We start from the raw sequence: 16,650 nt of genomic DNA, 5'->3' as shown, positions 1-16,650 counted from the left end.
AAACCTGCTGATGACCTTATTACCTGTTTTACCTGCTAGACAGATTAAAGCTTTCTTCTCAATGCTCATTTCCAAATTACTTATTTAATGTAGTAATAGAACTTTGTTATATAACTGCGGAGCTACTCGTTGATTTTTTTTTATATACCTAGAAGTAATCTGTTCATCAATATAGTAACTCAGTATAGAAATAGTCATTTGCCAGGAAACAAACAAAAGCTTAAAATGCTGGTGTTTCTGTCCAAATGAAAATCATCCAGGGTTAAATGAGCCCACTACATACAGAAGTCTATATAATTACAGTGAAGTGACAAACATGGCAGCCCCAGACAAGGAAGGGAACCAAATATTTTTAAGTTCCTACTTGGACTTAGTGCTACTAAACGCTCTTACGTGCCTCATTTGGTATTCAGGACATCCTTGCAGGCTAGCATTCTTATTTTTCTTATTTCTTATAAGAGAAAACTCAAGTTCTGAAGGATTAAGTGTCCCTCTGAAGGTCTCTCAGTCTAGGTGTTCCTAGTTCAGAGCCTTTCCCCCTCTAGGAGATCGATCCTGATCCAGTTGAAGAGGTAAATGTACGAAGAATAAGATTGACAGCATAAGGCAGTAAATGCCAAGGGCCAAATGAGCACGCCTAAGTCCTATAAGAGTTGAAATGGCAAAATTGTTAGGGCGGCCAGATCTGTATGGAAGGCTTTATAGAGGAAAAGGTCTTTAACTGATTTTGAAGTATGAGGATAATTAAAATAGGGTCTTTGAAGTGTGGATGTGAGAAAAGCAATCAGGAATAAGCAAAGAGCAGATTTAGAGGAGGACAGGCAGATACACACAGTATATCTAGAGGAGGTGATAAGTAGGCAATACAGTGTAGAGGTTAAGACTCCCTGTTATGGATTCAGGCCTCCAGATTCAAATCCCTGGTCCAGCAACTTACCTACTCTGCGACCTTGACAAGTTATTTAACCTTCCTAAGCCTGTTTCTTTATCTGAATGACAAGGAGACCAACGGTACCTCCTCAAAGGATTGTTGTACAAGTGAAAATGCCAATAAAGAGCTCAGCACAGTGAGTATCATGCCCTTAGAACTCAACAAATGCTGGTTATTAGTTGTATTAAAGAGACCACCTTTCTTGGTTGGAGACTTCATGGCCTGTAGTAGCCAGTGATTCAGTTGGAAAGAAAGTTAGATTGTGGAGGGAGGACCTCAAACAGTAAGACCAAGAGTCTAGGCTTTTGTCTTGTGGACACTGGACAACACTGAAGTGGAGAACAGGTAAGAGGTGCTCGTAGTCCATCTCTGAGACACAAAATTGGGACAGATTGCCTAGGCAGCCAGAGAGCCCAGGGATGGCCAGAGACTCCCCCATAGCTCTTAGCCAGATACACTTCTCTCCTTTCTGGAATACAGATGGATTTTTGTATGTCCAGGCCTCCCCATACAAGAGAGCCATTCTCATCCATATCTAAGAGAGAGGGAGAGAGAGAGAATGGAGCTGTACAGATGGTTGAAATTAGATTTCTTCAGAGATTTGAAAGCTTCTTTCATTTAAGAAGTGGAAAAATAATTTAAGAAACTGTTGATTTTTTAATAATATTTGTGCTAATAGTTATACTAATGAAAATAACTTCCTTCTGATTCTGATTGGATGAATGGTTTGAAATTCATTAGCCACAGGTGTTAGTCTGTATACAAAGTGTTTAAAGAGAACAATTAACAGCACTCTAGAAACTGAAAATCTTAACAAAGCAAGACAAATGACACATAACTCATTTTATGTAGCTGGTTATGACTTAAGATGTTTACATATACATGATATTAAGGAGAGTTTCTAGACATTGAAAAATAGCCCATGACATTGGAATCTATGCAGTTATAGACAGAATCATACTGTTTTAGTTTAATAATGAAGGCGATTTTCTGACCAGCTTTTGAAAAAGGCAAAAAGCTACAAAAAAGAAAAGTTACTTTAAAGTGAATCTCTTATTAGTTATATTGGATATATTTCCTTTTGATCTTTTCCCTATGTATTTGTATGCTTTTTTATAAGTGAAGATCATACTGTATATCATAATTTTATAACCTTTTCTACTTAACATATATCTACTTAACAAAGTCTTTTCTACTTAACATATATCATGAACACTTTCCTTGTTCTAATTTTTCATTTTTAATGGCTACATAACATTCTATTGTAAAGTTATATTGATTTTTTCCAGTTTTATTGAGATACAATTGACATATAATATTAGTCCAAGGTGTATAACATAATGATTTTATGTATACATACGCATATACACACATATATCTCAAAATGATGAGATATAAGTTTAGTTAATCACAATAAGTTTAGTTAATCAATCACCTCACATAATTACAGTTTTTTTCTTGAAATGAGAACTTTTAAGATCTTCTTTCTTAACAACTTTAAGGCATACAGTACAGTATAATTAACTGTAGTCACTATGCTGTACATTAGGTCCCAGAACTTACTTTTATTGTAACTGGAAGTTTCTACCTTTTGAATACTTTCACCCATTTCCCTCCTCCCCATCTTCTGACAAATACCAGTCTATTCTCTGTTTTTTTTAATTCTACATATAAGTGAGATCATACAGTATTTATCTTTCTCTAATTTATTTCAGTAAGCATAATGCCCTCAAGGTCCATCCATGTTGCTGCAAATGGAAGGATTTCCCTCTTTTTTAAATGATTGAACAATATTTGTGTGTGTGTATATCACATTTTCTTTATCCATTCATCTATTGATGGACACTAAGGTGGTTTCCATGTCTTGGATATTTTAAGTAATGCTGCAGTGAACATGGGGCTGGACATATCTTTTCAAGGTAGTATTTTCATTTCCTTTGGTATACACCCAGAAGTGGAATTGTTGGGTCTATTGGTAGTTTCATTTATAATTTCTTGAGGAACCTCCATACTGTTTTCTGCAGCAGCTGCACAAATTTGCATTCCCACCAGAAGGGTACAGGATTCCCTTTTTTTCACATCTTCTCCAGCACTTGTTATTGCTTGTCTTTTTGATAATAGTCATTCTAACTGGAACTGAAGTAATATCTCATTGTGGTTTTGACTTGCATTTCCTCAATGTTTAGTGATCTTGAGCACCTTTTCATGTACTTGTTGGCCATTTGGATGTCTTCTTTGGAAAAAATATCTTTTCAGTTCCTTTGTTTGCTTTTTAGTCATATTGTTTGGATTTTTGCCACTGAGTTGTATGAATTCTTTATATATGCTGGATATTAATTCCAAGTTATATTGTTTTTTAGCAATTCTATTATGGTAGTATATCTGGATTGTTTCTAATTTTTTGCTATTGTAAATATTACTGCAATGATCATATCTGCAGGTAACTATGTTTATATTTCTGGCATTGTTGTTGGGATATATCTTTGAAAATTATTTTATTAAATAATAAGCATTTTAAAACTCCCATTATATAATGCCCAACTGCCTTCCAGAGAGGCCATAAGTGTTCTCTCATAAGCAGTAAGTTATTTTTAAGACTGACTACCAATCCATTGTCTTTCTCAATTTATCACTTTTAATTTTGCACAGAGAGCTTTAAATAAGAGGCATTGTAAGTATAAGAAGAATGAAAAGTCTTTAGGGCAGAGAGGAAAATATTGAAATAACCACACAGAAAAGTTGAGGAGAAGTGCTGCAGAGTAAAGGAAGGCTTCAGTCATGTCCCACATGCGGCTTGTACAGCTTGGCAGGCGGGAAGGGCGTGGGCAGTGGGAAAAACTAACTGTGTCCAACTCAGACCTCTGAGGAGCGGACAGTCGCTGAGCCGCTCTGCCCCAGCCCCACATTCCGTAATCGTCTCTAAGGAGTCAAGAAGGCAGAAGGGATGGAATCCGTAAGTGGTTTACCAGTCTCCTCAAAGGATAGCAGACTTTGAATATAGCCCATTTGTCTTTAATTCCTTTTCTGCCTAAGATTAACCCCCCAACCTTCACTCTGCTGTCCTCTCCCCTCCTCAGAGTCATGGACCGTTGTCCCAAACTGCAGAATACATTTTATCAAATCCCGGTCAGTAATGAGACTTCACCCTCTGGGCCTTCATGACATGAAGGCTTGGAATTGATTCTTTGCCAGCTTGAGTATTTGACGAGTTCACCAAGAGCAGCTTCCCGGCTTCCCTCAGAACCAGGGAGAAGATGACAAGGGAGAGAGTCTCAGAGCGCCGCCTTTGTTTCCACCAGACAGGGGCGGCGCTTCACGGCAGAGACAAGTTGGCAAGGGAGAGGACAGCAAATGAGGCAAAAAGCGAGCAGGAGAATGAAAAATCATTTTTATAAGGTTATGTCATGAGGTCTTTACTGCAGCAGTTCTCTCTCTGTCTCCTTCAGGTGGCCTTAATTTGAACCCCTTAAAGTTTCTGGTTTTTGACTGGAACTGGAGAGATCAGAAGTTGAGGAGGATGGTGGACATTCCCGAGGTACCATGTAACCAGCAATTGCCTTTAATCTTTTCTTTTTTTATTTGAACTTAAGTTCAAACACAGTTATAAAGTCTTTGACACGGGGAGCCAGCACATTCTGGCCTTTGAAATGATTTCTCTCTTTTCACTCTGAAGTAACGGCAATTACAGAGGCCATCTCACCCCGTACACACAACTGTATCCTTTCCATGTGCTTTATAGGAATCAGCTTTGTTTCTTCATTAAATGACCAGTGGCCTCTGCCCCTCTGGGGACCACATGTGTACTGTACCTTGGAGGAACAGGAAGATCTGGAGGACTTGGCACATCTCCCTGTACCTCGCTGTAGAGACAGGATCGTCTTTGCCTTTCAACTTTATAAGTGCACCTGGAGGCGGGGCACACACTTGCCTTGTTGCTTGCATCTGCGTATCCCTAAACACCCACTTACTTAATTTAGAGGACCATTTTGGGTTTGGGGGATAGGCACATTTCCTACTATCTCAGCAGATTAAACCTGAATGCCTTTGTGAGCACAGAATTAGCTCACTATGTATTTATGAAAATAATCCGTTATCATAACGTGAAAAACTGCTACCTACCAAGGGGCTAGTTTTTTAATCTAGATGCTTAGAAGTAGCTCTTGGAGAGAAAAGAGTTTACACAGTAATAAACGGCTGCCAGTCACCCACAGAAATGACTCATGGCAGTAACTATCGAAGAGGCTTGAAATTACTCCTTCAAACCTGCTGAATGAATTAATTTACCATGTAAAACTATTGCCAGAATGACCAAACCTGATTATAATTGATCAGTGAGTTGTATCAGATATTCCTTCAGGTTAAAAGACAATCTCTCAGCTCCCTAGTCATATACACACACACATACACACACACCCTGTCCCCTGAACTGACTTGTTTTTTAAAACTGGGTTAACCAATTTGGTATTAGGTACATGAGGCCATATTTGATTATCTCAGTTGTAATGTTAAATCTGAGTAATCCACTACTGGTTTTCTAATTGTAATAATGAGGGGAAACGGTGTCCAATAAAAATCCTTGACATACATACTTATTTTTATTATGTTGATATCATTATTAGCAGTTATCTTATATTGAAATACTGTGTATAATCTAGGCATACTTTTGATATCTTGAAACACCTTTGTATATGATTCTTTTTTATGAGATTTTATTTTAAATGGCTACAAATAAAAAGGCACTTTAATGGAACTGATATTTTATATAGTGCCTCTTACCTTGACTTTCGTAAATATTTCAACTCAATAAAACACAGGCCACAATAGCTGAATAAGTACCAGGAAGTCTGGATGGCTGAATTTGTTCACCAAGACCATCTTTTCTTAGCCTTAACCTTTTTTTCTCTTCTCTTCTCTCATGTAGATAAGAAAGGAGGTTTTTGAACTTCTGGAAATGGGAGTCCTTAGTCTGTGCAAGTCAAAATCTTTGAAGCTGGGCCTTTTCTAAATCTGGGTCCTAATGAAAATCCATTTTCATGGCGGGCTTTGCATGTAGTTTAATGGCTCTGGTACATTGCAAGCACTCAGTGAATACCAGGTATTGTTTTATTGTGTTAACTGCATCACCAGATGGATCACTGGGAATGTGTGATGGAGACTGACAAAAATGAAGCCGTCCTTCACCAACTCCCTTGTATAATAAAATATCACTGGTTTATGTGTGATTTTTGTTGAGCAGATTGAATTCTTCTCTCACCAACCAGCCTCTGATGTGACTGGGCAAAAGGGAAAGAGCAGCTGGGCAACCTTAAACAAGCCCCTTGCTTTTCTCAGCCGCAGTTTCATCACCTGTGAAATGGAGATATCATGCAGGATTGTTGGCAATTTCCTGTGATGTACATGTGGAACAGATTTGGGAACCGAAACATGGTCCCAGTGTGGAGGATGGTGGTGGTGGTAGAAAGAGCTACAAGGATACAGGCTTTGTAAATGTGTAAAAGGCAACAATATAACTACAACTGTCTTACTCATTTTTTTTTAACTTTTCGTTTTGAAAGAATGTCAGACTTACTGAAGAGTTGCAAAAATGGTATAGAGAATTCCTATATCCTCTTTCCCTAATGTTAACATCTTATATACCATAGAACAATTATCAAAACTGAGAAAAAAGCATTGGTACAATACAATTAACTACACTACAAACTTTACTCAGATTTCACTAGTCTAACCACCGATGGTCCCTTTTCTATTCCAGGATCCAGTCAAGGGTCCCACATTGCATGGGTGTGTTTCCTCAGATTCCTCAGATCCATGACAGTTCCTCCGACTTTACTTTTACTTGTCTTCCATGACCTTGACACTTTTGGAGAATACTAATCAGGTTTTAATAAAATGTCCCTCAATTTGGGTTTTTCTATTATTTTCTTATGATTGAATTGAGAGTCTGCATTTTCTGGCAAAATACTATAGAAGTGATATGTCCTTCTTGTTGCATCGTATCAGAGGCTACGTAATGTTGATGTGTCTTATTACTGGTGATGTCCGCCTTGATGATTTGGTTAGTATAGTGTCTGCTGATTTTCCCTTTGTAACTAAGATCTATCTTGGGGGAAATATTTTGAGGCTATGTAAATATCCTGTTTTTCTTCATCTTCTGCCTACTAATTTCAGCAGCATAAGTAGTTCTTGCCTAAAATAGTTACTACTGTAGGGATCTGTTTCCCTCATTGCTTCAACATTTACTAATCAGAACTCTTCTGTAAGAAACACTATGCCTTTTTCCCATTTACTTGTTCATTCAATTGTTTATTTATATCAGTATGGACTTGTGATATTTATTTTGTTCTATGGGTTGTAATTGAATGCCACTGGTTTTTATTTTGTTGTTCAACTTCACTTCTTTTTTTACTCATTTAAATAATGTTTATTGACTACCCATCTGTGTCAAGCATTGTATTTAGGACTTTGACTTGCACATAATCTATCATGTTTAATCATTGAAATAATCCTGAATGAAAAGTGTTATTACATTTTATAGATGATGAAACTGAATCTCAGAAAGGACACACACTACTCTTAAGTAGCAGAACCAGAAGTAAAACCCATATCTCCCATGTTCACTTTAGGATACCATGATACCTGTTTGCAGAATCAGGCATATGAAACAGAGATAATAAAACAAAAAGATAACATCACTCTTAGATAAAATTCCACCTTTGAATATTGTGAAATTTTAAGTGAGCCTGGCCGTTTACCATCTCAGACTCCAGCAAATCACATGCTTTTGAACACCAGCGACTTGCTCCGAGTGCACCTCTGTGGTCTGGAAGCCACACACAGGGACTAGAAGGAAGAGGAGCAAGTTCCATTCTGCAGGACGCTGACTCTAGCCAACAAGTCAGAGGGAATAGAAAGAAGCCACTACAAAATGAAAAATCACTCAAGCTATAGCTAAACTTAGCCCGTATTTTCATCCTTTCAGTCCTGACATGTGAGATGTTCTTGAGCACTGGTAAGAAAAACCATGGATCATGTGTCTTCCCAATATAGTCATTTAACTCCCTGTCAAATGATATAACCTTAGATTAATCTGGAAGAAAATAAAAAGCATGATTATATAAGAAGACAGATTTGCAAATTGAGGCATGCAGTCTGCTCTGTCAGAATTTAGAATTCAATAGTGATCCACCAAGCTGCTACTGACTTGCTAAAACCAAAAACTGAAGCCAAAACAATGAATATTATGTGTGCATACAAGTATATGTGTGTGTAAGTGTACTCCACATATATAACCACTTCTGAATCTATACTTATATTTAATACATTTTCATCCCAGCAGTTAATAGGAAAAGTTAATAGTGAAATATGAGGCAACCTATGTATTATACAATGTCTAATTATGTCTGAGGAGGCTGTCTACACAGCAGTTAAAGAGAAATGAAAGCAAGAACTTAAAAAATCACTTTCTGAAATTTGTAATAATACCTCAATACAACAACCACTAACAAACTGCCATAACCATGTTATGGTTCTCCCAGGGATAGTCTTCCTCCCAGGGGCCATTTACTATGTCTGGGGACATTTGGTTGTCACAACTGGGAGGCTGCTACTGGCATCCAATGGGGGTTGTAACAGGCATTTAGTGGGTAGAGGCCCCAGATGCCGCCCAATGTTCTGCAGTCCTACAGGACAGCCCCCACAGCAGAGAGGTATCTGGGCCAAAATGTTGGTAGTGCTGAGGCTGAGGACCCCAGCTGTAGAAATTTGGAAAGTGGAACATATGAAGTATATCTGTATAGTTTAAGTAGGTTTCCTTTCATATATATATTTGGGGGGGTATATATTTTGTTTATTGAACTATAGTTGATAAACAATATTATATTGGTCACAAACATACAACAGTGATTTGGCAGCTATAAACATTATTAAATCCTCACCCCAGCAGTATAGCTACTATCCACCAACATAGAAAAATGTTACAAAACTATTGACTATATTCTCTATGCTGCACTTCCATCCCCATTGACTGAGATTTATAGTGACTGAGATTTTGTGCCTCCTTATCCCCTTCAAGAAGGTTTTTTTAGAGAAAAAAATGTGAACATAGAAGTACCTGTAAAATGTGTATCTGGCTACCTCTTAAGAATATTGCTCCAGAAATGTTTTCCCTTACTACCTGTGATGATTAATTTATTTGTCAACTTGACTGGGCCACACGTTGCCAGATCTAAAATTCTGGGTGTCTCTGTGACGGTATTTTTCAATGAGATTAACATTTGGATATTGGATTTGTGTAAACAGACTACCTTCCTTAATGTGGGTAGGCCTCATCCTGTCAGTTGAAACCCTAAGTAAAACAAAAGGTTCACACCCCACCGCCAACCCTCCCCCAACAAGTAAGAGAGAATTCTGCCTTCCAACTGAAATGTGGGCTCTTCCTGCCCAATCTTCTCCAAACTGGGACATCAGCTCCTCATGATTCTACAGCAGCTTAGGCCTTTGGACTCAAACTGGGACATCAGCTCTTAAGACTGGATTTGCCACCTTCTCCATAATTATGTGAGCTAATTTCTTAAAACAAATCTCTTTTTCTATGTATGTAAACATATATATATCTCCTATTGGTTCAGTTTCCCTGCATACTAGCTGTGAAGCTCCTTTTAGTTTGGAATTTTGGTTAGTTTGGTTTTGTCATTTTACAAAAAGCCTAGGAAATACTCTTCTTATTGATTTGTTACTGTAATGACCCTTTTGCTTGGTGTTATCAATATAATATAATCCCATCCAATGTTGGAACAAGTTCCTAGATTACAAACGGACCTGATATTTTGTAGGCCAACCCTGCACATATAATCTAATCTCATAGGCTGTTCCTGCCTTTTAAGCCCAAGTTCTTGGCCATGTTTATTTAGTAAAATATATAGCAAATACGAACCAGAAGTGTTCACTGCCATGTCTCACACAAGGTTGTCTAATACCAGCCATACTCATCCCCACCTCCAAGCCAGATTCAAATGACGTGCTGAAAAGTTCCTGTTGGTATTGTGCTTTTCCCGCCCCCCATTTTGCAAGAAGGAAGCTTTGATTCTGAATTGGAAACTTCTTGTGTAAGTATTTGCATTTATTCTGTATTCTTTTAACTTGGTACATTTGCCAAAGTCATTGCTTTCTTTAACATAAGAATACTCCAGCATGGCTTCTCTGCCTAATGTTAACAAAAAAGGAAGATTAGAAACTCCCCTAATTTTTTAAAAATCCTAATTCTACATCTGAAATGAATCCTGAAGAAGGGGAAATAATTATTAACAGCCTAATTAATGTTAGTGTTTTTCTAATAAGTGAAAAAAAATTCAAAACCAAACCAATAATACCATATTGAATTTAATCAATTACCATATTCCTCTTCCTTTCTCTTGCCTCATTTGGGCTACTCCAAAGCATGTGCTTGGGAAACATTTAGAGATGTTTTTAATGTACATTTTCTGCAAAAGTTTTCCTTACATGTGAAAAAAATTGGAAACTGTTTAGACATTTGTGTTCTGTAATCCCTGTTTGCTTCTCCTTCCTCATTACCACAAATGGCAAAGTTAGCTGTAAACTGAGAGCATTTTTCCAATTTAGTTTATATTCATGTTAGGTGACAGCCACATTTGGAAAAAAGCTGACAGCCATAACTTATTTTCTGTATTAATCTCCAAGGATTTAGACAAGTTTCTTGAAGATAAATCCACTTTCCCCCTATCAGAATGGGCTTGCCTTGAATTAGTCACCTCCTCCCGGAAACAGCCCATTGTAACTTCTTCCCTGTGCCACCAGATGTTGGTTTATGCAAACCAGACCCTGCTGGGAACTGTTCTTCCTGGGCATCGCATTTAGCACAAGTTTTTTGAGCCAGCCTAAGTGAAATAAACCTCACACTGGTTGGTTGAAGAGATCTGTGCTCCTGTGAATATCAGGTTTGATTAAGGAATAATTCCAGGCAAAGGAAGAATTTGCAACTACAAAGGAAGGTTCACATAATTCTTACCTTAATATTACCATTATGTGGTGTCACTATGAGGAGTGTTATTAAAAGCCTCTAAAGGGTATCTCAGTCACCTGCAGGACCAAAATGAAGAGGCCATCCCAGTCCTGCCCTTCCAGACTGCAAACACTGCCTTGAAGCAGCAGCACCTGCCCACCTCCCAGCTCAGCTCTCAGCCACCAGAATCCTCTCTGGCTTTCTGTCACAGGACTGTTCTGTGTTGGCATGGGCATCATCTTTCTATTGTCTGCAAAGAGCATCAAGGAAATAGAGATTTGTCCCATCTTATATTTTTAATGCAAATTCTAAGCATGTTCAGTTTGGGGACTATAAATGAGTGGTCAGTTTGAAAACACAGCCCCTGCACAGGGAACTAGATGAGAGTGGAACACCTCTTTTCAGCCAGCAGGTAAAGATGGTGACACCCTCTGTGTGCTGGCTTTATTCATCCCTCTTCCCTCTTGAAGACCATCTGTCACTCTCTGTCCGCTCAGCCCTCCACACAGGGTCCTGGCAAAGTCAGAAGCTTCCTAAATGCTGGCAGGGGACTGAGTGGGAAATTGAGGTGGCAGGAGAATCAAGGCCCAATGGCTGCCAGACACCCACCCGTGAATCAAATGGATGAAAAGTGAAGAGCTAAAGATAGAGGTCTTCAGTTCTGTTTCACTTCCCAGCATGGAGCCGTTTCCTTTTGCAAATGAACTCCTTTTGAGACCATAACTAATCTAGGAGAGGCAAGAACCCAAATCTTTCTGGCCTCTTAAGGATACTTAGCAAAATAGGCCGAGTAGTACTTAGAAAAGCTAAGCTAAGGGCACACCCTCTCAGTCACAGGCTTTTGCCTTATTTGATTAACAAGCTGTTGGAGGGTGAGAATCTCAGAAACTGGTCTGGGGAGGAGTTGTAAGAGCTGTTCTAAGGCCAGAGCAGCCATACCCACTTTGAGTCTAACGAATTAGGTAAATGTTTCTTTCAGATCGGCTCTGAGCTCACCACCGGCCATCCCAGACCATGCACCCTCCTCTCTGAAGGCAGCCCTGGAAAGCTGATCTGCTCTCTTTCCCCATGAGGCTAGTGGTAAAGTTAGGACGAAGGCCAAGTCTGTCAACACATATTTAACATTTATGAGTGTCTGAAGGGGCAAAGCGTTCTGTTGGATATGCAGATGAGTAAGGTAAGAGTTGATTTCTGCCCTCAATGAGCTAGTGGTGTGCTAAGAACAGAGAGCTCAGCCATGGTTGCCTGTTCACCATATCCACACTCCTTCCTTGCACATTGTCTGGGATGTAATAGACACACACTTATTAAAAGAATAAATTAGGGCAAATAGGACTTCAAAGAAGAAAGTGTCATTTCAGATCCACTCTTACCAACCCATACTGCTCTATTGCCTTTTGCTTAAATTTTTTGCCCCTTCCCCCAGCTCCCAGCAACTTATCTCCCCAGGCATTAAATGCCCCTAAGTCCTTTTGAGTCCCTCATTGTGACAGGTAAACCACCAGTCCCCACCAGGTGGCAGAGGCAAAATGGCAAAAGAAAATTAAACCTGCCTTGTTGAAGGGAATAGCAAAGTAATGGCTTACAAGGTTGATAATCATTTCTGCAAACAGTATCCTATTTACTTTTCTTCTTCATCATCTCCTTTCTTTCCAGTCCCTTTCTTTCTAGTTCTTCCCCCTTTACCATGTCCTCCCCTCTGGTTACCCATCCCCACCCACTGTGAGTTCAGCCTCCATTAAAAGGCAGCCATTGCTAGATGATATTGTCACCTCATGCATATGATGGGGAGCTCACACCATGGTTAGCTAAGGCCACTCTGCAAACAGCTTTCAACTGAATGCACTTACCTCAATGTTAGGCAGTTTTTCCAACTGACTATTTTTTTAGTCACTTTAGACAGGACTGTTTCTAACACTTGCTTTTATGCAAGAAAGCCAGAAACTACCCAGACAGGGAGTCCTCCTTTGAACATAGAAGTGTTTCATTATATTGGGTGATAAGATGAAGTGCATACCCCAGGCCAGTGTGATCAAACACAGATTTCTTACTTCTGAGCTGGCTTTCCTCTACTGAGCCCTGGGGCACAACAAGGAAGGGCCCTTTTTAGCACTTCACGTTAAGCGAGAATGGTCATCCATGCCTCTCCAAAATTCTCTGGGCAACAGACCGTAATCTCTGCTGTTATTGTAGAGCTTAGGTTTATAAGGTCACTCAGGCAGCACATAAGACAGCAAATCAGAGAGATGTTTTCATAAATTTTTTAGCTCTGGAAAGCACCTTAGATATCATTTACTTGAAAATCATTTGATCATGAAACATTTCTTTCTGCTAAGTCTGCATTGATAGAACTCCAACAAGAATCCATGGCGTAGAATATATACCAGTACAGTGACCTCACAGGTCAATTAACTGCTAGAGGAAATGATACTGATGAACAGTATGTGAGCCCTGGAGGTCACGTATTTAACTCACCGTCAGAGACGAGCTGAACTAGAGACCCCAGTTTCCTCAGTCACAGTCCACAGTGCCAACTCTGGTACAATACAGCCCTGTTCCTTAATGCTTTTTTAAAAATTAGAATGCAGTTTCACCAACAGAAAAGGTATCGATATTTTCCAAAATAATAGTTCAAGCCTTGCTTTATACTTAAAGAATGATTAAGTGAATTTAAGCATCTAAGTACAATTAAGTGGCCTTTTGACTAATCTTTAATATAGTACGAACACTTTGCCTATTTGGCTTCAAAACTCCCAGTGGCTTTGCAAGGATTTAAAATCCCTTTTGTCTTTCCTGTTAGTCTTCTCTCCCAAAAAATCCTAAATCCCATTGGCAGTTTACCAAGGAGAAAGCCACTCCCTTGCTTCCCCGCTCCTCCCCCATTCCCATAATTTTCTAATTACTCCTCAACACAATGAGGAAAAAGCAGTAGGGAAACGCACAGCCTCTGGGGCGTCTCCCTGAGCTTCCCTCCCTCACCCCATCCAGCCGCATCTTCACCTCGCTTGGTCCCTCGGCCAGAGGTCACAGGATTTGCTCATTTGGGACATACTAGCCATTTTTAAAGGGCCCACTATACCATTTTTCAAAGGATTTAACTTTTAAATAACAGAATACAATGTTTTAAAATTAGAATTATTCCACATACATCAATGATCCTACATTTTAGAAACATTCTTTTTCTATGTTCAGTCATTTTTATAACTTCCTCTGGATGCCATGTAGAAGAATTCATTAGTATAAATATTTTCCATGCAATAAAATGGAAAAACAGTGACTTCCTCATAAAACTGAATAAACTCGGGCTCTAGGCCCAGTTCTCATGAGACACTGACTAATACTCTCCTAATGACATCTTTTTATGATCATAGCACAAGGCTTCATCACAACAGTTTACATAAATATACAATAGAAACACTGAATTCCAGGTCAGTGGCAAAATGCTGTCAGGTCCCTAAAAACAACTGTAAGAGGGCCCACTTCCCTGAACACCCACAGGAATACTCTGCACAGTGGGAGACTGTCCCAAACTCCAAGCCCTTGACCCAGAGAGCTTGAAGACCGGCGGACTCAGGGCTTGAATTTTCAGATATGTACTCATGCAACTTTTTAATTAATAATTGTTCTTTTCCCTGCCTGACAGATTAATTACACAAAAATATGTGTGAATTGTGCAAAACTATGGGAAAGTGCCATTAATTTTGACAAAGAATGCACCTGTTCTATTCCTTTTTACCTTCCAGAGACAATGCAGGTATGTGAAATTCAAGAGCCTTCAATTAGGCCATATACTGATCTACTCCTTTTTCACAGTTAGCAGTAAGTTCATGATTTCTACCAAATGCTTTCCAAAACTAAAAAAATAACAATAAGGCAGGGTAGGATAGGGGATCTTACAAAGTGTTGAGTTCATGCACAACTCTCTCTTTTTCGTTTTCCTTGAGAATTTTATTCTCCTTTGCATCTACATTTTGAGATTCTTTACCTACTGAACTCTGTAACATAATTTTTAACATCAATCAAGCAGACTTTACTTAAGTGTCAGCACTGTAGAGATCATTGACTGTCCCATTTTACAGTGAGAAAATTGATGGACTGAGAAGTTTAGTGACTTGGCCAAGGTCACACAGTGATTTCATCTGCAGTCACACACCTGGTGGGACTCCCCTTGGGTCCCCCCAAATCATTCCACACTTGGAACTGCTTGATCCCCAAGGTGACTCTTGGCCGTGTTGTCAGGCTCTGTGAGAAATGCCAAAGACACACTAAGAGAAGTCCTTGCTCTTGGGCTGATTAAAGTCTTGTGTTAGTCCAGGTCCTCAAGAAGCAGATGCCAAGACAGGGTTAGGCATGTAAGAGATTTATTGGGGGAACTGCCTGTGAGGGAAATTGGGAGGGAGCCAGAGGAGGCCAGGAGAGGTGTCAGACCACAGCCCCACCTCTGTGAAGGAGAGGGCGGGAGGGGAGGTGGGAAGGAAGGGGAGAAAGGAGTGAGGAGGCAGGAAGGAAGGGCAGAAGGAAAGGGATCCTCAGGCTGCAGTATGTTCTCAAGAAAGTTTCAGCCAAGCCCAGAAGTAGCCTGCCTCAGAACCCCACTGTGCTCAGCCTCTGGCTGGAAGGTGGCCTGGGTACAACACAGGAAGATGGCAGAGCACACAGGTGGGCCATCTCTCAATTATGCTCCTTGCAGGAGGAGATCTCAGAGGAGCCTTTCAGGGCCTCCACAGTCTTACTTGGTAATCAGACTTATGTGGAAAATGTGTTTCCTTCAACCCCTCAAAGGTCCTGACCTGTCCTCTGTCCAGGGCCCTCTGCCCACAGCATCCTCCTCCCTGACTGGGTTGGCCCCCTTCTTCCATTTCAAGATGACTGCATGTTATGATTCTAAGCGTGGGCAGGCTCTCTGGAGCGACCCGCTGAGCATCCCGCCCCCAGGCCCTGCTGCCACCTCACGCCCAGCTGGTCCCAAACCAGACTCATCAACTCCTGAAAAACCCCCCAGTAGAGATCTCCTCACCAAGACAGACTCTCAACATTCTTTCCTGACTTTGCCTTGCCCTCCTTTCTCATCCAGGCCTCTGATGTGTGGGCAGTGTTCTCCAATCCCTCTCTCTCCAACTGCCCTCTCCCCTCCATTATCTTGGCATCACCCCAGTTCAGGCGCTCCTGGCCTAGTATCAGAGCTACTAATTGCACTGATAGTCTGATTTCTCCTACTTTAAGCCTACTGTTATTTGCAAAATAAGTTCACCTCCCCAAGCCCCAGCCCCCAACCCCCAAAAAAGTACTCTTTTGGATTGCTCTTCAACCACTCGAAGCCCTGCTACTTTTTCACCTTATCTGCACAGGAGAACTTGTTCTCCTGTGAAACAGACCAACTTGCTTTTCCATGATACAACTCTATGTTCCTGCTGTTCTTTTGCCCAGAAAATCTCCCCTCCCACTGCCACCTGTAAGATCTCACTTATTTTAAGCCCCTAATGTCCCTAAGCATTTCTTGAGCCTCCTTTCCACTCATGTCTCCAGCAAGAATTTACCCACATTTATACAGGCATACCTCATTTTATTGTGCTTCAAAGATAATGAATTTTTTACAAATTGCCGATATGTGACAACCCTGCATTAAGCAAGTTTTTTTTTGTTTATTGATATTATTGATATACACTCTTATGAAGGTTTCACATGAAAAAACAATGTGGTT

At 40.0% G+C, this 16,650-nt stretch overlaps 1 protein-coding gene and 1 pseudogene across 9 annotated transcripts in view; both read left to right on the top strand.

Moving 5' to 3' along the window:
• Positions 1-6,153, top strand: part of CMSS1 (cms1 ribosomal small subunit homolog) — a 382,078-nt gene extending 375,925 nt beyond the window's left edge. For all 9 annotated transcript variants that reach the window (XM_036998638.2, XM_036998641.2, XM_073231770.1 and 6 more), the window contains 2 exons: positions 4,378-4,466; positions 5,853-6,153. In XM_036998638.2, coding sequence (XP_036854533.1) covers positions 4,378-4,466; positions 5,853-5,936 — 173 coding nt within the window. In that variant the 3' untranslated portion in view covers positions 5,937-6,153. The remainder of the gene's footprint in view (positions 1-4,377; positions 4,467-5,852) is intronic.
• A 186-nt stretch (positions 6,154-6,339) lies between these two features.
• Positions 6,340-16,650, top strand: part of LOC108392855 (cell cycle control protein 50C-like) — a 32,365-nt pseudogene continuing 22,054 nt past the window's right edge.

Source organism: Manis javanica, chromosome 3, assembly GCF_040802235.1.
Source record: "Manis javanica isolate MJ-LG chromosome 3, MJ_LKY, whole genome shotgun sequence".
Classification (NCBI taxonomy): Eukaryota; Metazoa; Chordata; class Mammalia; order Pholidota; family Manidae; genus Manis; species Manis javanica.
This window is presented reverse-complemented; position numbering and strand designations above follow the sequence as displayed.